This window comes from Mixophyes fleayi, chromosome 10, assembly GCF_038048845.1.
Source record: "Mixophyes fleayi isolate aMixFle1 chromosome 10, aMixFle1.hap1, whole genome shotgun sequence".
NCBI lineage: Eukaryota > Metazoa > Chordata > Amphibia > Anura > Limnodynastidae > Mixophyes > Mixophyes fleayi.
The window spans coordinates 78,473,722-78,496,960 of record NC_134411.1 but is presented as its reverse complement, the minus strand read 5'-3'; the positions used below and the strand labels follow the sequence as shown (position 1 = coordinate 78,496,960).

At 40.4% G+C, this 23,239-nt stretch overlaps 1 protein-coding gene across 3 annotated transcripts in view; it reads left to right on the top strand.

Annotated features, from left to right (window-relative positions):
• GNAO1 (G protein subunit alpha o1) overlaps positions 1 to 21,915 on the top strand; it is a 133,435-nt gene extending 111,520 nt beyond the window's left edge. The window contains exons 7-8 of one of the 3 annotated variants that reach the window (XM_075188941.1): positions 9,738 to 9,891; positions 21,202 to 21,915. In XM_075188941.1, coding sequence (XP_075045042.1) covers positions 9,738 to 9,891; positions 21,202 to 21,389 — 342 coding nt within the window. In that variant the 3' untranslated portion in view covers positions 21,390 to 21,915. Of the gene's footprint in view, positions 1 to 9,737; positions 9,892 to 11,842; positions 12,943 to 15,026; positions 15,181 to 21,201 lie in introns of those variants that run through there. The other 2 variants (XM_075188939.1, XM_075188940.1) reach the window with 2 other exon arrangements.
• Positions 21,916 to 23,239: the final 1,324 nt, after the last annotated feature.

Here is a 23,239-nt window from a genome sequence, read left to right as displayed (position 1 = left end):
ACTGTTTTCTATTTGTAACTGGTCTGGCTCCTGAACTCTACAGTATTTTGCCCACCTCTGCCCTGTGGGAGGAGGGGGGGGGGGGCTGCAGCAAGACAAAACAGGACATAGCTTTTGCTGTAATGATGGCATTGTGATAGACCAGTGGGAAGGATGGGGGGATAGCAGGTTCTGTGGAAGCTGGATAAAGCCTCTGTCAATCACAGCAAACATATTTTTACCTCCGGTCAGATGCATTGCCCACACTTTTATTGAATATTTCAGCGAAAAAAAAGTTATGGTTCCAAGCATACAGTATATGTTTGTGAACGTTCATAGCTCTTTTATATGAAGCCATTTAAAGAGAACCTGTTAAGAATTTGTTAATGTTAGTGTCGGTAGCCCCGCCCCCTCCATGCAATGGTACAAAAATGTCTTATTACTGCTGGGGCCAAAATGATGCGTTTCACCGGTAATCACGTCACGGCGATTCTGCAAACCTGCCCACTTCACTAGGAAGTGGGCAGGTTCTGGGTAAATGGGCTGCTCTCCCGGGAGTCTCCCAGACATCCCAAGAGAGTGGGCAAGTATGTAAATTGTAACCCCATTCACATAGAAACTTATTATAAAATGTATAGCTGACAACATTTTAATTAAATTGCCATGGCCACTCTGTGTGCTGCGAGATTGCATCTATGTAGGTCACTCAAGGGGAAGGGAAAATATTTATCAACAGGCGAAGAGCCCTATTGCCAGTGAAAATGGGTGTTTTTGTCAGCGATAGGGCTCCTTATCACATTGAGTTTTGGGTATACTATTATACTAGGCTTGTGTGGATGTTGTGTGTGTGCGCTACTGACACAGGTTCCTCCACCTAATGGAACTAAAAATAAGTAACACTTTCATTTTTAGTTATCCTTATTTTTATATTTGCATATTATTACCTGTCTGCATCTAATTACTCTTTACGTGCATCTACAGTTTTCTTCTTTCTCTTTTACACCTGGTATGAACACCAAATAACACACCAAAGAGATACACAAAAAAAATGCACATCACAAACTCCAGATCCCTTAAGCACAGTCACCAAAACACACTGCACAAACCACCCCCAAACCCTACAGATAAAGAACTACAAAACACCCCTAAGCTAGATGATACACAACCTAGCCCATCCCCCTTGCCCACACCAATGGCCGTACTGCAGGTTGTTTTTTTAGAACAGGACCTGCCACAGATAGACACAGGAAGACTTTCACACCACAGTCCAAAGCATCTACAATACAAAAAGGAAAAGAGAGCCAGAGGATGTAGAGGTGGAAACAGAGGCACAATGAAAGAAAAATCCAATGAAGAATTAAAAGCCAGCAACACAAATTAGGCATATTTAACCTAAGGAATAAAACACTAAACACATCTCAAATAAACTAACATTGAAAAGATATTTCACAAAAACAGCACTAGAAAGATGTAGCAGGACAGACGCCCAAATCCCACCAGACAGACAACATAAACACATCGAACTTAGAGTGTGATCACATTGCCTTAATGTGTGTGGGTAGAATTTAGATTTAGGTCTTTGAAAAACTAGTCAAATATAAATAGTACATTGTGGAAACGTTCAACAAAAAAACACCCAACTCAAAATCTAACCCAACAAGACACGAAACCAGCAGACAAAGGAGGAGTAATAGTAGTCATGGACACAAACAAATACATAGAAGAGGCCCAAAGATTACTCTGACATGTCCACCTACCAAAAATTAACTTGCGATCTCGCAAAAAAAAATTAATCTCATAACAATAAACAATAATACACAAAGGGTACACGGAAAAAATCCTAAACAAGCATGAAATGCAATTTCTACTAAATAAACAACCTCAAATCCCGACATTTTACTTCCTACCTAAAATACACAGATCCATCTCCAACCCTCCTGGTAGACCCTTAGTATCAGGAATAAATTCCGTAACACAGAAGCTGTCCGAATACATTGACACATTTCTACAACCCAACATTGCTAAGACCACTACACATCCTCCAAAACCATACCTGTAAAGACATACATATGATGTACAGTAGATGTAAGCTCACTCTACACAAGCATCCCACACCACAAAGGAATACTAGCGATTGACAAAACACTAGAAGACCCTTGATGGAGACCAAATACAGTTCATACTCACTAGCATAGAGTACATATTCATACATAGCTATTTCATTTTCCAAAACACCTATTACCTGCAGACACAAGGGACAGCTATGGGAACTAAATTCACCCCTAGCTATGCCAACCTATATACAAGTTCCTGGGAACAAGATTTTTATCTACAATAACAACCCCTATCTACAACACAACACTCTGGAAACCCTACATCGATGACACACTACTCATTTGGCATGGAATAGAATCTTCACTCAACAACTTCCTGAAACACATAAATTAAAACAGACTAAATCTGAGCTTCACAGAAGAACATAACACCAAAACCATAAAATTCTTAGACCTAACATTATACATTGAAACCTCAGAGATCCACTCCAAAACATTCTACAAATGCGTAGACAACAACTACATCCTTAGGAGTAGTTGCCACAAAAATACCTGGCTCAACAACATTCCATTCAACCAATACAGATGCATAAAAAGAAATTGCACCACATATCTAAACCAAGCCCAAGACATGACAACTAGATTCAAAGAGAGAGAATATGACTCCCCAATACTAACGGAAACTAAAGCCAAAGTTGCACAAATGGGCTGGTGCAATCTAATTAAAATCACAAACACAACCCACACCAGCTCCAAACAACCCAAAGATGACACAATATGTTTTATCACCCAATACAACAAACAGATTCAAGATTAAAAAGATACTCCAGACATACTGGAACATCCTTAAAAGCGACAACTACATAAGCCCCTTGCTACCAGACAGACCTCCACATAACACACAGAAAATCCAGAGACCTACGAAAACTCCTAGTACCCAGCCACCACAAAACAGTTAACAACAAAACAAGCATGCTAATACCCAAAGGGTACAGAAGCAAAAGCCTGCAACAATAACACCATCAAAAATGCAACACTTTTACCTCTAAAACAGGAAAACTTTTTCAAATCACTGAAAATGTAAACTGTAAATTCACAAATATTATCTACCTTATCACTTGCCCCTGTAACCTACGCACAGCGAAACCCCTCAATTTAAGGATGATCAAACATAAACTAATTTAAAAAAAAAATCAAATCAAAACACCCGAATGGAAAGGGAACATCCAGAAAATTCTGTCAAGACTAGAGACCAAATAGATATACAAACTTAAAACACTCACTCCAAACGGTCTAAATACAGAGATAGACTTTTGGAGCTTCCAATAAAATCCACTCTAAACCAACCCCCATACATCTACGACAAGGAGCAACAATCCCAACCTGCGCAAACATTAAACCCACCACTTCAACACCACCACAATCCTCCCCACCACCCACCTTATAACCAAAATAAACAAGAATACTACATAAATTAAAATCAAAAACTAAGAATACAACTCATTAAATAGAATACCAAAACTGCAACCCCCAAATACAACCGCTCCCCCATACATTCACTAACTCCAACACTCTCCAACCCCACACCACACCCCTATCCTTACCCACGAAAAGATATTACGTGCTACACTCTGCGTCTCAACTCACTCCTTCCTTGTACTCGCACCTCTACTGTAAATGTCTTTAGTTCTTCATATAATTTTTTTAGATATTTTTTTATATTTTATTTTCATTTCTACTGTTATTTTTACTTCTATTATTTTTATCACATCCACTTTTATTTCCATTCTTTCCACTTTTATGTCTATTTCGTTGCTCAGTTCCATCCTAACTTGTCTTTCTATTCTCTCACCCCATCTCTTTTTCGTCCTCTACCTTCCACATTATTACCTCCATTGTCAACACTTTTCTGTGTTATTTCTTTTAAGTGGGAATGGAAATGAGGTTGCTTCAATCTATTATCCCCCTATTCATTCTCTACAACAAAGATGGCGCCCACATCACACACAGGAGATGCCCACACACATCTTCCCATTATACTAACGGCGTCGCACCACCAGATGATTGGACATGTGAAATAGCATGTCCGTCATGGATACCCTCAAACTCGCTAACAAACTTCTCGCCCTCTATACTATCAAAGCCATATCTAGATCTAAGCCAATCAATTAACAATATAGCACCAACGATCCGAACGACCAAAGAAATCAATATTTTTTGGCGCCAAAATCAGAACAAATATTGTCATCTTAGCCAAAATGATGTGATCTGTCAAGCCCCGCCCCCACATGCCCACCTCCCCCGGGATCTCCCTGAAGCCAACTAGGAAAAGTTATCATTATCATCAGCTTTGTGCACTTATCGGCACAGCATGTGCTCCAAACATACATATTTGCCAAATCAATGGTACTAGAACTTTACTTTAGAAAATCCCACAATGCTTTGCCTCCTGTGGAGTAATGTTGTTGCGTTGCTCTGAGTAGAAAAAACACTTCGATACAGCCTTGCACTGTCTGGCTCGCTCTCTCCATCAACCCTATTTGGGGTTACCTTCTCTGCAGATGTTAGATCTGTGTATGATTCAGTCACTCACTTTTACCGCCAGGCTACAGGCAGCTTGGTGATGTCACAGGGGAGAGACAGTGTTTGGTGCTGCTATTGAATGCATGTTTGCAATATACTGTGAACTCTACGGCATACTTCCATCTTTATCAAGAGCCCCCCCGGGAATTCCTGGAGGAGGTATGGTCGAAGGGGACGGGGTTTAGTGAATGGTGTCATTTTGGTGCTGCCCCTGTGATGTAATGACTCGTACGCATCATTTTATATCGGGGGCGGAGCTAGAATGATGCAATTTCCTAAGAATCGCATCAATGCAGAGGTTGCCCTGCTCTCCCGGGAGTCCGGGAGACCTACCTGAAATTTGGGAGTCTCCCGGACATTCTAGGAGAGTTGGTAAGTATGCTTTACGGTCCCAATTATTGCACATAGTCTTTTGATATCGCTGCAAGCTACCCTTCCCCCACTGTTTTGAAAAGATAAAAAACTATTACTGGGATTCACAGAAATGTCTACAGAAGGTTCAAAAATGCAAACACATTTCTTGGGCAGTTATTAGCATTATAGAATTTAAAGATCGTTATCCTTTAATTTGGTTGTAATATCTTCCCACAGCCTGTATGTTCTGTGTTCGCTTACCATAGAGGATAGTCTGCAAGGGTTAAGGCTATTGTCATACGAGTGGTTTTATATCGGCAGGAAAACAGCCTGGACAAAACGCTCCTTCAAATATCTTATAGCTCATGTTTTCTTTAAAAAAAATAAAATAAAAAGAAATATCTGAGCAGTTTCTGAGAAGTGCGTTTATAACTTTAGTGGCAAATGATTGAGAAATTAAAAAGACAAAACAAAAACAAAACTTCCTATGAAGCACTTCCTGGCTTTAATTGATAACTAGAGTATTTTAAAAGCTGTCAACGTGAGATACACTTGCCACACCATAAACCGTGTTCCCGATTCAGTGTGATGTCACGCTACAGAAGCGGTAATCCCTTCAGCACACCACTGGCTGGGAGACCACATGGTTCAAAACCTGCCAGAGTCTTAAAAAAATCTTGTGTAAATTGCAAAAATAGAAACTAGAAGTTTACGGATAGTAGAAAATAAAACTTTGAACAGATCTCTAAAGAAATATATGGGTAAAATCTATATATGTTGGTAAAATCTAACCTGTTCTGAGAAATGTTTGAATACACTACTACACTGTTGTAGCAGCAATGGTTTTGACATTGATACTGCATATGGCAATAAGGTCTTATTACAATCCGGATATAACTTTGCGACGGTGATAATACGGTTTATCGATATATTTTTATAAACATAAAATATTTGCCAATCCTACTCAGCACTGCAGCAGTTAATAACATTTAAGCAAAATCTTTTCAACTTTACATGTATTTCACCATAGTAACCTTTATTTTAAGGACCTGAGTGACCCCTTCATCTAAAATGATTTTACTGTTGTAAGTTTTTTCAGTAAATGATGACATCATTAATCACCACTCATAATGATATGATTTTCAGGTGTTTATATGTATAATAATGTACTGTGTGTAATATTGAACAATGGATCTGGTCTATTCAGCGGGGACAATAATTACTGTAATATCTATTCTCTAGTAATGGGGTCAAAGGCAACCAATGTCCTCAGCTGTGAGCTGTGTTTATGGTCATGTTACAGATGACCGCAGGTTACCCAAGTGTGTGGCTGGTGGGTCTTTTCATACCTGTATCCAGATGGAGCTAAATTAAATTCTAATTTGCACACTGTTTTTGAGAGCCCCATGTGATAGAAAAGGTTGGCTTTTGGTTTGTTTTAAGCAATATTTTTATCCTGTTTACCGCCTAACACTTGCGAACTATTATTGGATAAAAGCTGCCACTTCTCATCCAATGCATTTCCTGCATCGTTTTAGGACGGTCTTTCTTAAAACACCCACATTGTTCCTCTATTAACCATTTTCAAAGCTAAAGTTCTATCAATATGGTGTGTATATGTGTGTGTGTGTATATGTGTGTGTGTGTGTATATGTGTGTGTGTGTGTATATGTGTGTGTGTGTATATGTGTGTGTGTGTGTATATGTGTGTGTGTGTATATGTGTGTGTGTATATGTGTGTGTATATGTGTGTATATGTGTGTGTATGTATGTGTATGTGTATATATATATATATGTGTGTATAGAGATAGATATATATATATATATATATATATATATATATATATATATATATATATATATATATATATATATATATATAGATGTATATAGATGTATATAGATATATATATATATATATATATATATATATATATATATGGATAGATAATTATACTCTTTGCCAGATGACACTGAATGACATTGATAATTGACCTTATATTGGTTGAAATGAGGGGAAAATCTACATGTTGTATAATGTATATTTATTTATTTTTTTATTCTTCATTTAAGAAATATATAATTAAAAAAAATGTAAGACCACCACCCCTCCTTTTCAGACTCCCAATTACTACTTCCAAGGTTGCCCATTGCTTTGGTACTCGTTTTTGCGACAAGTATTACAGACGACTATATAGACAAAGATATTCAGATTAGTAGAAGAGCGACAATGATTAAACGTAGACTTACATTAAAACACACAAAGGACATTTCCAACGAGTCTCCATCCAGACTGCTAGAAATTGCGCAGATACCGCATGCCGGCACTTGAGATGTACGTCTTAAAACAGAGCGACATGGACATTTCTACATTTAAAGTGGCAATTGCAGAACCCGGCGCCTAACCCTAACCCTTAGATTAAATGGTACAGTTGCCCGGGTCCTGTTATTGCCGCTTTAAATTTAGAAATGTCCATATATTTGTCTATATAGTCGTTGTCTGTAACACTGTTGTCGAAATAATGTACCCAACTCGTCCATTGAGCTGGTAAATATAAGCAGTAGAATATACTCTGTTCCCTCCGCTGCCTGGACAATGGCATACAGGGGGTGTTTACAGCACAGACATCAAAACGTCATATGTTGGGAAACTGGCTAATCAGCTGTGATTAGATCTGTTATAGGCAGTTGTAACACTTCAGTTGGTTTATCACAGTTATTTTTGTGCCTGTCAAAGTTTATTTTATTATTTGAGAACTTGGTCATTCTAAAGGTTCTAAAGATTTACCTGGGCTTAACAATATGTAACAAACTGTATGTGTGTGATATGCAATCTGTCATCTCATAGTATGTGGATGTGTGTTGGGCTGCACATTTATGATCATGTTACAGGTTATTTTGGAAATGTTAATTTTTATGTTTATTCAATTCCACGTGAAGTTTTTCAGACAATGGCACAATGGATTTTCTGGCCCTCTGTCTCCTCTACACTCCTAGTCCCCCTATTTAACCTTGGTTCCATTGACACACCTGTACCTACTGCCAAGCTTTGTACAGCAGCTTGGCAGAGCTGAACAGATCCCTTGCTCCTCTCAGGTTTTCGACACTAACCACAAACTGTAACTGTTCCCAGCCTGGCCGGCCGCCTGCTGTTAATCTCATGACTTTTTGGTTTGCTTCGTACCTCTGTTCACTTGCTTTCTGCTTTCGTGGTCCTGCTGGGGAAGGTGTCCACACAACCTGCACGGTCCTCTCTCTCCAAACACCTCTGCGTCTTCTCAGCACTTCAAAAACTTTTCTTCCTCTGCCGTCCAGTCCTTTCTAACACCGCTACCTATCCAGCAGACATTAGGAGATCCTTCAAATTCAGCAGGTATGAAGCTTTGTGTTAACATAATGGTGAGTTGGAAGCCACAGTTGGGGGAGTGCCCTGTTTTGGATGACCTTGTCTTGGGTTCTAAGCCGATCACAGAATTTATGGCCCAAAGAGCTGATTCTGCTTCTTGTTTTGGCTTTGTTTGCATGACCTCCAATCTTGTGTCCATAATCTCTACTACTTCCCTTCTTCTGGCATGAACTATTCAACACTGTATGGAATACCCAAGACAAGGTCTATCCCAGGTTACTGTCCACCTGTCCAATTCTTCATTAATTCCAGGCCTGATGTGTCCTGAATTAATGTATCCTGCCTACATTATTAACAATATGCATGGCCCTCCCATCTATTAGAGAACTACCACTGTTCCATACATGAGCTGAAAGCCACAGACCTCAAACATGTCTTCTGTAGATTATGAACATTCCAATTCTTGGTCATATCAGAACCTATGTGAAAGCCTCCTAGGGGCATATTCAATTACGATTTGCGGCCCCACGGGTCCCGGTACCGCAACATTGTGGATTCGAAATCCGCGATATTGCGCTACCGTAATGGCGCTTTATACGTGCAGCCGCAAATTGTAATTGAATACCCCCCTTAAACTGATATTCAATACATCACAAGACGTATTAAAATATAGAGATGTAGAACACCTAGGAAAGAGCGAGAGGGTAAAAAACAGAATAATAAAGCATTCTGATGAGCCAGGACATGTAAGGGTATGAATATGTACAATGGGATCAAAACTGGATTAGAGAGTGGTACGGCTGTAGAGCAGCGAGTTGACCAGATAGTTGAAAGCATAAAAATAGAGAGAATGTTGGAGAACAATGAGAAGAACACGGAAAAAGAAGTCCAGAAGGAATAGAGAGAGCATGGTAAGACCAAAACACAAGAGTGTAAGCATGTCTATTAAAGAATGAACACTGTAAAATGTCTGAAAGATGGGAAGAGGCAACGTGAGTGGCCCAAATAACATTAGGGCAGAGAGGGAATTGGTCACAAGAGGAGGCAATCTAGCATGTACGACTATACGTATCGGAAAGCATGAGCACAAGAAGACACCAAGATAGTTGAACTGTACACACAATGCGGAGAATGCATGATGATGTCAATGCGCAAAGCATGAGCATGCACAAGGGAACGGAAAGAAAAGATGAAACGGAGTAGAAGTAGAAGGGAATAGGAAAGCAGGAAGGAGTGCGGCGTTCAGTATAAAGGCTGAGGACACAAAGTTGCATGTGCTTCAAATATCATTCCTGCTCCTGGAGCAACAAACAGATACCACATATCATGTAGCCATAGCTGTCATTTCTGTGTGCACCTTGTGTACCCGGAGCCAACTAGTTGTGAGTTTGTGTGACGTACAGGTCTTGTTTGTGTTGCAGAACAGAATGCATGAATCCCTCAAACTGTTTGACTCCATCTGTAACAACAAGTGGTTCATAGACACTTCCATCATCCTGTTCCTGAATAAGAAAGATATCTTCCAGGAAAAAATCAGAAAATCTGCACTTACTATCTGCTTTCCGGAATACACAGGTACACATGCAACCATAGAAATGTCCGTGGTGCCAGCCTACATCAGACAGCTGTGCTATATCCAGTTTTACCCCCCTTGATAAACCTCTAGACAAAAGGAATTGACTTGTCCTTGTTTGCTACACACATTCTGGGCGGATCTTTTTGGTCTTAACCAATCTTCATGATGTATCTCTGGTTGCGGAGGAAAGGTGGTGGGTGGCAGGATGGAAAGAGAGTCCTTGTGTTAGAATGTAGCAGTAGTGCCCTTACATGGGGGAACCAGATGGTAAAAGACAAAAATCATACAAGCGTATAGGTACCATAGTGTAGGCTGTCATGGTAAGAGTTTGCCCCCCTATAACCAGGGTCCTTGTGATGACGCAGGATCCAGATTGTGTGTAATTACCCAGGTTAGCGTTAAAGGGCTGTTAACAGCGCTCAAAAAGTCTGTTGTAAAAAAAACAAAACAAAACCATGAAAGCAGCTATTAAAGGATAAAGTAAACATTTAAATGAAAACTAGTCTTTCACAGGTACGTCACCGAGCTCCTGAGTGGTAATACTTACATATAAATGTATAAAGGACACTCCTCTATAGATGTAGGTAATGGGGAAAAGAAAATGCAGTGTCTGATATGAGAGAGGGGGAGTGGAGGGTTTGGTCAATGAAAAGTTACTTGGGAACAGGTGGGAAAACACTGTGCCTTGTTAAAGGGGGAAGTAAGTGACAAAAGTTTAGCATTGCATGGAAACGAAAGGCACAAACACTGTTTAACTACACAGGGAGAGGGCAGTGACTTGTCAGAGGACAGTAGAACCTACTACATCATCCCGGTATTATAGTTTTTTCCCTTGTCTTGAGAATGCTGTTACTGAAGTATGACCTACACTGGTTCCTTGTCAATCAACAAACTGCATTCTTATGAATATTGGTTCTATTCACAAAATTGATGCCTCCAGTGTGTGTCAGCCACGTATGCCCCTTTAAACCTTACACACCTTATTAAAGAAGAGGAGAATTTGAACACAGCCCTTGAAACTCAATTAGGGTTATTTACGAACTGCATGAATTGCTTTGCGCCAAGTTGGCTCACTTGTCTGCCTAGACTAGAGCATTTCAAGTCTCGCACCTTCTTCAGACAAATGAATCTCCTAACTTTTCAAGTTTATAGATGCACATATGTATTTTCAGATGTCGGGAGTCTCTTAAAATTAATAAAAGGGGTGGCCATAAAGTGTTAGTAGGTTAGATGTTTAACTAGTTTTTTTTTCTCCACAATAGTACTGCTGTCGTTTATGTCTTAAATTAATCATGAGAGGGATAGGAGAGTCAGACATTAGTGTGTGTCACTTTTGTGTCACTTTTGTGTACTTCAAAGATTTTATGACATTGGTCATAGTGGACCTAGAAATGTGCTGTGGGTTTACTGGTCCATAATGACAAGTGCAGCCGTAAGCTAAACGTCCCTAAACGCAGATGATGGGGTTATCGAATTGTACTTCCCTTTCGGGGTTAACTTCTCTCCAGTGTCCAGCCAATGGGATTTTCTGGGTGGTTACTTCTTGGAGAGAATATTTTCCTAAGCAGGGCATGCTGGATCCCTGCAGTTGTCTGGTGTTGTCCTTATTTTTAGTGTTCAGTTTTGTGGTTAAAGTGTTAGATGGGGTTATAGTAACAACAGTAAGACCTTATTGATACATGATTGCATATATACATAGCAAAAGCCCCAATAGCATTTAATTTTAGAAGTGCAGAACTATTAAACTTTACACACACCTTCAAAAATATACTTATGTATATAAAGAAACCTCATTCATGCAGGAAAATATACACCTCTAATCACAGTAGCACAGTCGGCTATTAATACTTTTCTCTCGCTTTCTTCTTTTCACTCTTTCTACATTATCCCTGAATGTTTGTCATTAAACCTGTATGAACCTGCTCTTGTCTCCAATCTCCTTTCTTCCAGGTCCCAGCTCATTCACTGAGGGTGTTGCCCACATACAGCACCAGTACGAGAGCCGGAACAAGTCTCCTAACAAGGAGATTTACACTCACATCACCTGTGCTACTGATACCAACAATATCCAGTTTGTGTTTGATGCCGTTACGGATGTCATCATTGCCATTAACCTGCGCGGCTGTGGTCTATACTGATCTGCTGGCTGTATGAAACGGTCCCCTAGTGGCCCCCTGGGCTTACGAGGCATATGGAGAATTTGTGTCCCTCTGCCAAACCCGTTATTTTGGACACCTCCAGTAGCACACTGGATGAATCTTGGTGCCATAATGGGATTTAAAGAGATGTACAAATATGTGTAATATTTGTATATCCCTTTGATGCCAGTAGTGTTTGCACACTTGCTGCAGAGAACACTGGCGATCTGGGCTCGTCTGCAGTATTTGTGTTACACACCCCTTATGTCCGTGTTGGCTAACCTGTGACACTCCAGGTGTTGTGAAACTACAAGTCCCAGCATACCCTTCCAGCAATAAGCTGCTATATATTGGCAAAGCATGCTGGGACTTGTAGTTTCACAGCACCTGGAGTGACACAGGTTAGACAACACTGCCTTATGTTCATGCCCTGTAGATGTGCCTTGCCGTTCACGTGTTCTGAATTCAAAGGTCTTTTGCCCCAGGTTAATTCTGTCTTGCAATACTTAGTATTTAATGATTTTACAGTTGTATTCACCTATATTTATGCATCGTGAAAGAGAAAAGGAGGGGGAAATACAGTGTTTGCCTCTGAATCTGCCTGACCAGTTGTGCCAACACCGTCTCTATACCAGCAATGCCATCAAAAGGCTGTTCAGATTATCCCCTTTCCTTTTAAATTAAGTGCCAAATTAATATGTTTGAATATATACGCTAGTAATTATTGGGTTCTTGCACCAATGAGCTCTGATCTCTAAGTTTAGTGGTTCGTATCGATACCTACTCTTGCACAAAACCCTGTCCCTGTGTCCGCACACATACTGGGAGAAGTATTCGGAACAGGGCGAACATTTCTGTGATCCAGTCTTTCTCCCCAAACGCAACTGCCATCAAGTCATCATTAATATATATATATATATATATATATATATATATATATATATATATATATATATATATATATATATATATATATAATTTTTTTTTTCTTTTTCGCCTCCTCTTTTAGCCTGTGCTGCATTTCATGACACTCATGAAAGTTCAACTAGGTTTATGTTAATAAACTTTTAAAACCCTACATTACAAAGAGTTTGATTTGTGTCTAAAATGCGCGACTACCTGGGCTTACAACTACTGATTTGCTCATAGGTAACACTTTATTTGTGAAATGTATTAATTGAACATTAGATGTATATACCTAAGCTGCAAGTATGGGACACTAAAATCTGTGCATTCTTTATAGTCGAAGCGGTTGTGGGTGTGTGTTAACGTGTATGCTTTGTCTTTTGTTTTGTATATTTATAGTATGTACTCACCAACAGAAATAAATTCATCAAACAGGTTTATGTTGTTGAAATAATCTCGGTCTATAAACAAACACCGGTTGTAAGTTTTGGATTTTGAATTCGGGAGGCTGTAATGTTTTAATATGAATATCGAGGTCAGGAGGAGAAAATAAGCTGATTGAGCTGCTCAAGATTCAGCATGACCATTATATCTAAACCCTCATCATTGAAAATCACAGATGACCAAATACTTTGAATATAAGGATTTTAATGAAATCTTGATAAATCCTGATTAAGGATGCTCACCCCCCAAATGAGGGTATTTGTTTTACCTTTAAAACCTGGGTAGCATTGCTACCTTGTAGCACTGGGGTCATGGGTGCATTCCCAAACTGTATCTGTCCGAAACATACTGGTAGGTTAATTGGTTTCCGATAAAAATGGACCCTAGTCTGCGTCTGGTTGGGGATTGTAGACTGTAAGCTCCAATGGGGCAAGGACCGGTGTGAGTGATTACATATTCTCTGTACAGCGCTGCGGAGTATGATTGGCGCTGTATAAGTAAACGCTAATAACCTGCCCTGTTACTGCAGTGTTTTTATATTCTATATAATCCAATTAAACTGTCCAATATTAAATTAAAGTAATAGGCACTTACAAAGAGTAGGGCCACAATCAATAGTTGACAATTCCTTAATTTTATAATAAAATGTAAGCACAGTAAATAGTTTTGCTTTTAGTTCATATAAATCATGATACATAGACAGTAATAGCAACTGCCACCCATTTGTGGTAAAGAAATGTCTTCCACAGGGCAAAATCACTCGCCGATATCATCCCGATTTAGCGGTCACACAACGTTGCATGAGTGGATCTATCTGATTTAGCACCTTGTGTGTGTGTGAGAACATCGGTTCCGATGTCATAGACATATTTAATCACAGCTTTAAGCGACGTAGCACAAGATAGAAAGGAGCTCATTATTCAAATTAAATTTTACAAGCTGACGACTGCAGAGGGTGTATGTGTCATTGGGACTCTCTGAAGACTCTGTGGGAGTCAGGCGACACTGGAGGTGAATTGTCAGTGGTTGGTTCTAGAGTCTACGTCAGTGATGGCTAACCTGTGACACTCCAGGTGTTGTGAAACTACAAGTCCCGGCATGCTCTGCCAGCTATCAGCTAGTTATCTACTGGCAAAGCATGCTGGGGCTTGTAGTTTCACAACACCTGGAGTGTCGCATCTTAGCCATCACTGGTATACGTGGGGTGGTATGGCGGCTTGTCTTTATCCCTGCAATGAGGGGTCACTTTGTTAATGGTTTACTTATCGAATGACTCCAGCCCCTTCATTTTCTTTGCTCCTGAAGCCATCTCTACTCTAAAGTTGTTTAATCTGTAACATATTTAAGGAAAATCTTGATTTTTATTTATTTATTTGTATCTAATCCTTGGAATCCAGCTAATCCACAAAAATACCAATATTCAATTGCTATGGATAGAAGGATATGACTTCATGCTTTCCAAACTACTTGCGGAGGTTGTGTAGACCGCATGCAAGTAGTTTTGAGGAAGCCATAGAATCTAATGACCATGTTTTCCTTTTTTTTCTTTGTTTACACTGGTAACCATTCCTCTCTTCTCAGCCTAATTCCTTTTCTCCTTTTCTTTCTGTCCTCCACCTCCTCTTTCTCCTGCCTCCTCGCTGCAGAACCGAATGCACGAGTCTCTAATGCTCTTCGATTCAATTTGTAACAACAAGTTCTTCATTGACACATCGATCATCCTCTTCCTCAACAAGAAGGACCTGTTTGCCGAGAAGATCAAGAAGTCTCCTTTGACCATCTGCTTTCCAGAGTACACAGGTGAGCAGTGTTTATGTGGCTTTCACAAGGAGCAAGCCTCAAATGTCTCACTCTGGTTCATAGGAGCCATTTTATTATTGGGATATTATAATGGATTTGCTTGTATCATGAGTGGCGGCAAAAGTTGTTTTCATTGGCTGGATTTAAGATGATGGAGGAAGTGAACACTGATTGGGTCGCTGGTTTGTAACTAGAAAGTGTTTGTCATTGGTTGTGTATATATCAATTCTCCAGCCAAGCAGAGAACTTCTGTAAATCCGCTCATCTCTATGTAAAGCCTTTTGGGAATCCATTTTATTTTTATTTAAAGACCTTTCTGAAATTATTAAAGAACTTTTTCTTCTCCTGGTGACTTCCAGCTGAGTGCAAAAAGTGACATTAACCTTAAGGAGACAGTACAGATAGCCGCACAGACAGACAACATCGCGGCTGCCGCAACAAATCCTGCTTTGGATTTTGGCCTTTAATGCAATCTGGTTGTCAGCTGAATTCTGACAATAACATTATATAATAAATATTTTTCACATCAGACCACTTGGCCTGTAATTATGTCACAATATTTACATTGCCATTTAATACCAAAATAATAATAATACTAACATACAAATAATATAGAAGAGGGATATCCACCAAGTGAGACAGATAGGAATGTTTCATTATATTGGTACATGTATTAAAATTATTGAAACTCTATCATTCAAGTTTCAAAAAGCAGTGAAATAGTCATTGCGGCAGAAGGATGAGTTCTTTGCACAATACGGACATGGTATGCCATGACATACTGTGGTTAGCTGCAGATTCAGCACTAACATGGAGTTAGATTGCTGTCACTCACAGAATGATGGAGCTGCTGATTCACAGATTGGTGTGGTCACTGGAATACACACATGCAGTCTATGCAACAGAAGGTCTCGGCAGCACAAAAGATTCCCCACATCCATCCCACTCAATCCTTATTGATCCCACTCATTCCCCCACAACCACTCCTCTGATTGATCCCACTCATTCCCCCACAACCACTCCTCTGCTGTCGTAATGACATACAGCCCTAGCCTGTTCAGCACAGGGCAGATTCCCCTATGGCAGTTGGGCAAAAAAATACAGCTTCTTCCCGCTTCTCTAGATTGGTGGGTATGGGGTAATAAAAAGTTGGTTAATATTTTTGTGCTGGTGCCAACAAGTCCTGGCATCCCTAAGCGTCTTGGGTATGCTGGCACTTGTAGAACCACAAGTGCCAGCATGCTATGGCATGCAGGGCCCACATTGTCATTCATCTATTAATTTCTCACCTAACTCATGATGAAGGGATCCTCTTCTTTCTTAAATGTTATCATTGAACTACATTGTAGGGGTCTTGCCACTACTAACAAGTGCGGAGAGGCTTATCTTGTTACAATGGCACCTGTTAAGGGGTGGGATATATTAGGCAGCAAGTGAACAGTTCGTTCTTGAAGTTGATGTGTTGGAAGCAGGAAAAATGGACAAGTGTAAGGATCTGAGCGGCTTTGATAAGGACCAAATTGTGATGGCTAGATGACTGGGTGAGGGCATCTCCAAAACAGCAGGTCTTGTGGGGTGACAGGGTCATGGGTGCCCAAGGATCATTGGTGTGCGTGGGTAACAAAGGTTAGCCCTTCTGGTCAATTCCCACAGAAGAGCTGCTGTACCACAAATTGCTGAAAAATGTAATGCTGGCTATGATAGAAAGGTGTCAGACCAGCCACACTGCATTGCAGCTTGCTGCGTAGCCGCTGACTGGTCAGAATGCCCATGCCCTCTCCATCTCTGTATGTACCTACAATGGGCATGGGAGCACCATAGCTGCTGGAAGAAGGTTGTCTGGTCTGATGAATCACATTTTCTTTTACATCATGTGGATGGCCGGGTGAGTGTGCGTCATTTACCTGGGTAAGAGATGGCATCAGGATGGACTGTTGGAAGAAGACAATCTGGCAGAGGCAGTGTGATGCTTTGGCCAATGTTCTATTGGAAAACCTTGGGTCCTAGGCTTCATGTCTATGGTACTTTGACACGTACCACCTATCTAAACATTGTTGCAGTCCAAGCACACCCCTTCATGGTAACCGTATTTCCTGATGACCTCCTTCAGTGGGATAATGGGCTCTGCCACACTGCAAAAATTGTTCAGGATTGGTTTCAGTAACAAGACAAAGAGTTCAAGGTGTTGACTCAACCGTGCAATTTACAGGACTTAAAGGATCTGCTGCTAATGTCTTTGTGCCATAGACCACAGGACACCTTCAGAGGTCTTGTGGAGTCCATGTCTCTACGGGCCTGAGATGTTTTGTTTTTGAGGGGGACCTGCACAATATTAGGCCGGTGGTTTTAACATTGTGGCTGATCGTTCTAGAGCTATAGATATATTATTGTGTATTGATGCAATCCATTTTATACTAGTGAATAACCTTTATAATACTTTTACATTTTTTATGTTGTGCTCCATTATTTCTTATCTCATTCAATTTTTGTAGAAAAATAGCACCAATCCAAGTTGGTGTTTCCAAAACAAGCATTAATTTATGTGTATAGTGAAGACCCCAGTCATAAATTGACCTTGAATTTGTAGTTTTGTTTCTGCATTACAGGATGTCACACTGCAAAATGCGTGGTCTGAAGCTTCACAGAATAGCTTCTTGGCTTAAAATAGCTGTTAAATGCACAATGGCAAACAGCCCCTAGATTTACCGTGTAACACCCATACAAATCAAGTCATTATGTAGAGTATATCCTTCGTTCATGTTAAGGTATTATCACCCCCCCCCCCCCCCCCCAAAAAAAAAATAAGCATACATGTAGTACCCAGTACTTTAAATTCCAGAACTGGTTTAGGATTTTAAAAGGCACTAGGAACAGGGCTAGGAAAAACATTCACTTACTAGGAGGCTCTATGCAGTTTCTTATATTACTATGTGTTGGTGGTCAGGGATATCATCGTACCTAATTCAGAATACTGTAGATGACATGTTTTAGATGTCCAATAACACAGGTTAAATACAAGTTGGTACTTGTTAATTATACAGGCACCACTCTGTCAACTCAGCTGATTTAGATCTCCCACTACAGAGCTCCCCTCCACTCGGGTCCCGAAACCCCGATGCCGCTGCTGGCGGTCCCGATGCCGCTGCTGGTCTGGCAGTCACTGTGGCTTTCAGTTCTTTAAAAAATAAATGTATAACGCATTTAAAATCACATTTTGCTCAGAGATTTAACCACCTAAATCTCTTTTTTTAATCAAAATTATTATTCCAAGTTCAAAACATTATATTTAGTATTTATTCATGTCACAATTTACACCCATAAATGTTCCTGATGAATGCGTTTGTATATATGATACCAGATTTATCGTAGAAAATATTTCTGTTTTCATGTTGAGACTTTACAGAGTTGACCTTTCCTAGTAAACTTTGCCATTCATGAACATAAAACTTTCAGCTAGTCGGCATCTTGCTTCCCAACTTTGCATCTCTTCAAATCCAGACACTGTGAAAAGAGGCGTGGTCACATCACAATAGGGGTGTGGCCACCCAATCCTTCAAAACACCCATTCGTTGCAGCATGCACCTATAGCAAGTATGCAGTAGTTTTACCTTACTGCAGTTTGCATTTCTGGCTGATTACATTGTAGGTGTGTTTTAGCCACATATCTCCTGATCAGTAGGGTTAGTTTGTGTCCCAGAAATCGGTGCCTGCTATTTGGACAAGCCCAGCAAATTTCACCCAGATTACATAATATGAAGGCATAATGACCCCCTCCCCTGACTTTTAATCAGTTGTTGCTGTTTAAAAGTTAAAGATGAATACTTGTAATTACTTTTCATGCGACATTTGGCAGATAAACATATTTAGGTAGGGGCAGGGTTAAGAGATGGCAATGTGTACAAGCCCCAAATTGTCAATAGCCCCAGTGCTAGACCGACTGGGCTGATTTACGTCTATAACAGGGAGACCACAATCAGGGAGGAGGCAGTGGCTGATCCAGGGAGGGGCGATCGCCCCCCCCCCCTAGCAGACACTTGCTGCCAACGGCTGCACAGTATGTGCAGGTCCGTCCAGCCGTGACAGGCAGGGACAGTGTTGTGCCCGGCTGCTCTGATTGTGTTTAAAACAGTCAGAGCAGCCGGGCAGCACACTGTCCCTGCCTGTCACGGCTGGACGTACCTGCACATAGTGTGCAGCCGTCGGCAGCCTAAACTGTTAGAAAGGGGCGGGGCCTAAATCGCCCCGGGTAGAGTAGTTTTCAAGATCCGCCCCTTGAGGAGGAGGGGGAATGAGCAGGTTTTTTTGCACATGGACTGTGGGCCTCTTGTGGTCTGAAATAGTTAAGAGAACATTACTCTATTGAATATAAAAATATATATTCAGTATCTGTTATCTCCATATGACAATGGATAAACATTTTACATATATAGTTCTGAATGTTAGATGTTTTTTCATATTGGGGCAGCTTTTTTAACTTTAATGGCCCTTTGAAAGTCTTTCCTAGTGGTATTTATAATTACTTTAATAAAGAGATCCATATTTAAGTAGAAGAAATAGCTCCATTAACGAATATGCTGCTGTTGTCACCGTTAAATTGTTTCTCTAATTTCTCCAACATCGCCTGCTACTACTTTGTGAATATTCTTTGTGATGTAGCAGCAACATTAAAAACAGTATTGTAAGATACTGAAAGGTGGTTTTGGGAAAGGCCACGAGTGCCCAGGGATTGGGTAACAATAATACAGTGGTGGTAGTCTACCACTTGTTTCATCATCATCATCAACATTTATTAATATAGCGCCATCTTGACACATTACTTTGCTTAAAAAAACAAACCAAAAAAAGCCTCTTGACATTATTATTATTATTAATTTTTATTTGTAAGGCGTCCGCAGCGCCTTACAGAGACAAACAAATTACAATACAATGGGAGACAGCACAGTACAGTAAACAGTAAGCACAGCAACTCAGTAAGCTCAATGCACAGCTAGAGAGGGCGGGGAAGGGGGAGGGAGGATCCGCAAACGACAGGGCCCAAGAAGGAGGGCGCGGAAGACGGAGATCCCCAGGGGGGAGGAGGGAGCGAGAGTGGGCGTGGGGTGGAGGACCCTCGAGGAGGAGGGCTAAGTAGCTGGAGAGCAGAGTTAGAAGTGGTGGAAACAGGAGGAGAGATGGCCCTGCTCAGAGGAGCGTACAATCTAAGGGGAGGGGGGGAGAGAGGGAGAGTAGGGGGACGGAGGCAGAAGATAAGGTAGGAAGTTAAGTAGGAGAGAGAGAGAGAGGCTTCAAGAAAAAGGTGGGTTTTTAGGGCCCGTTTGAAACTGGACAGATTAGGAGAAGTTCTGATGGAGGGAGGGAATGAATAACATTTTGAATGTACTGCAGCCCCTTCCATTTGTATTGTTTGTATGAGTTAGATTTTCAAAACCACCCTGTTTTCAGACATTTGATTGACAGTCCCAGCTCTACAGTAGCACTGACAAATCTACTGCCTGAGTCACGAGACTGAGGATTCCGTGCGGCCTGGTTATTTGCCTGCTGCTTCTGTGCCGCCAGGATGAGTAGTGATAAACTTTCGCTGGGTACCGGAGCAGACCAAAAACATTTGACATTTTATATATTTAAAATCGAATGAGCAAGTTGCTGGGTATTTGGGGGGTTTTGCTCTGAACCTGGAGTTGTCACAATATTTAAATACATGAAAAACAATTGTTATGAAGAAATGACTAAGTCCTTGCATTGAAACTGATTACTCACGGACATTCGGGAAATCAAGTGGGCGAAGCAAGTACCGTTTGTAGCCAGTCTGAGCAATATAATCGTAACAGCAGCACAGAGTATTAAAGCATCATATCCATGCACAGTTTCCCCACAGCAGCTGGGGAACTAGAGTGCTCACCTCTAATGTTCACTGAGGATAAACATTTGTAGCTGTAAAGAACTAATTATTGATTAGCTTACACTCTATTTGCCCTACCCTCTAATTTTCATTTCCATCTTTCTGTTTCCTCTTTGCCGCAGGCCCCAACACTTACGACGATGCTGCCGCTTATATCCAAGCACAATTTGAGAGTAAGAACCGCTCACCAAACAAAGAGATTTATTGCCACATGACCTGCGCCACAGATACGAATAACATCCAGGTGGTATTTGACGCCGTCACTGACATCATCATTGCCAACAATCTCAGAGGCTGCGGCTTGTACTGATTCCTCTGTATAGCAATTTATCTGCTGGTGAAAATGAAAATAGGTGCAAGTTGGTAAACTGAGAAGGCAACTTGAAATAAATATATATATATATATATATATATATATATATATATATATATAATATATATATATATATATATATATATATATATATATATTCACAATCTTTTTTTTGTTTGTCTCAAAGAGCTGTCAACAGAATGGATCGCCTGACAGCTCCGCTTGCCCCCAAAAGCAGAAGAGGAGTCTTGATTTTTAAGACAGTCTTCATGGCCCAGTGATTATTAACCCCTTCAGTTCTCAGAGAGCCGGAGTTGACATTACAAACTCTCTCCAGAACTGACGTGGTGTAAAGGATCTCTCTGATAGAGGAAAGATCATCTATTTTAATCCTTTTTTTTAAGGATTTGTGTGCTGCTCTAAAGATCACATTCTGCACCTCCATTAAAAAAATAAATTAGAAAAAATCAGGTATATCCTTTCTGTTCAGCTCTTCGATAACAAAAAAAAAAAAAAAAAACAATGATAAAAGATTTTTCCAAACCAGGTAGAAGTGTTTGTGAGACTTGCAGGACTGTGCGCTCAGCTTTTTTTTTTCTTGTGGGTGCTGTAACTGTACGAGGGTCTGTGAGGGATCAGGGGATGCCCCGTTGGTCTGTTAAAAGCAAAGTAGCGGGCCCCTGTTTGTCTTGAAAAAGGTTTCAGTGCCAACCCAAACCGTGGAGTGGGGGGAGGGGGGAACAGTCTGCAATTTCAGGGGGCGTACATACCCCACTGTTCCTCCTTCCTCCGCATTGCTCTACGGACCCTCAAATTGACGTTCTGCTGGTAGCATGACCTTTGGCCTTTGTAAAAAAAAAAAGAAAAAAAAAAAAGAAAATTGAAAAAAAACACAGCCTTCCTTAAAGTTGATGTGTAATGTTATCACTGAGTTAGTGGCTGCATAGGATGCTGTAAATCTGGTTTAGCTAAGTCTGTACTTTTTAGAAGAAACTAAACTGTTCTTTTTTTTTTTTTTCTCCCCCCCCATGTGCTTGTAGCTTAATGACACTCTTATCTTAATACCATTTTTTTTCTTATTACACCAGTTGTAAAGAGGCATTTTTTTTTTTTAATTGTCCACAACCCCTTCACTGCCAGAGAGGTCCGTTTGGCCTCCAGCTAAGAATGGGATCATGGAAGTCAATGTTATGTTGGGGGGGGATTGGGTTTATTTCTGTTGGACTTGAAGCCCTGTGTAGAAAAATTAAGAAAACCCCCCTAAAACAAACAAACAATGAACTTTCTGCCGCAACAGAAATGTGCAGATTTGGTGTCTGTTTCCTTGCTCTGGACTGTGTACCATGCACTCTCTGGGTTTCTATAGAAAAAGCACAGCTCTCACTAAACCTCCAGCTGCTGAAATACTTCTCCTATTGGGGTTTTTTGCTCTCAATTCCGTGTATTACAAATAGTCGTCTTTACTTTCAATCTCCTTTATGTTCCCAAGTGAATGCTTTGTGCTGCTTCTTTCGCCCCCTCCTGCCCCGCCCTTTTACCCCTCCCCCTCCTCGCCACCCCCCTTTTTAGTGAATGGTGTTTTTTCCTCTCATGTGGGATGTTTGTGCTGCGGATAAAAAAAACGGAAAAAAAAAAAAGTGGAAAAAAAAAAAACACAAAAAACAAATTTAATCGAATGTAGTGTTTACATTAAATCCACAGTTTTCATGACCAAACCCTTGTCATTTCTACTTTGATTAGAAGTCAGACTTCTTCACCATTTCACTTGAGAACTGAAGAAGAGCGGTCACAAATGTTAAAGGAATAAAAAAAAAAAAAAATAATGAAAAAAAAATTATGAAAAAAAC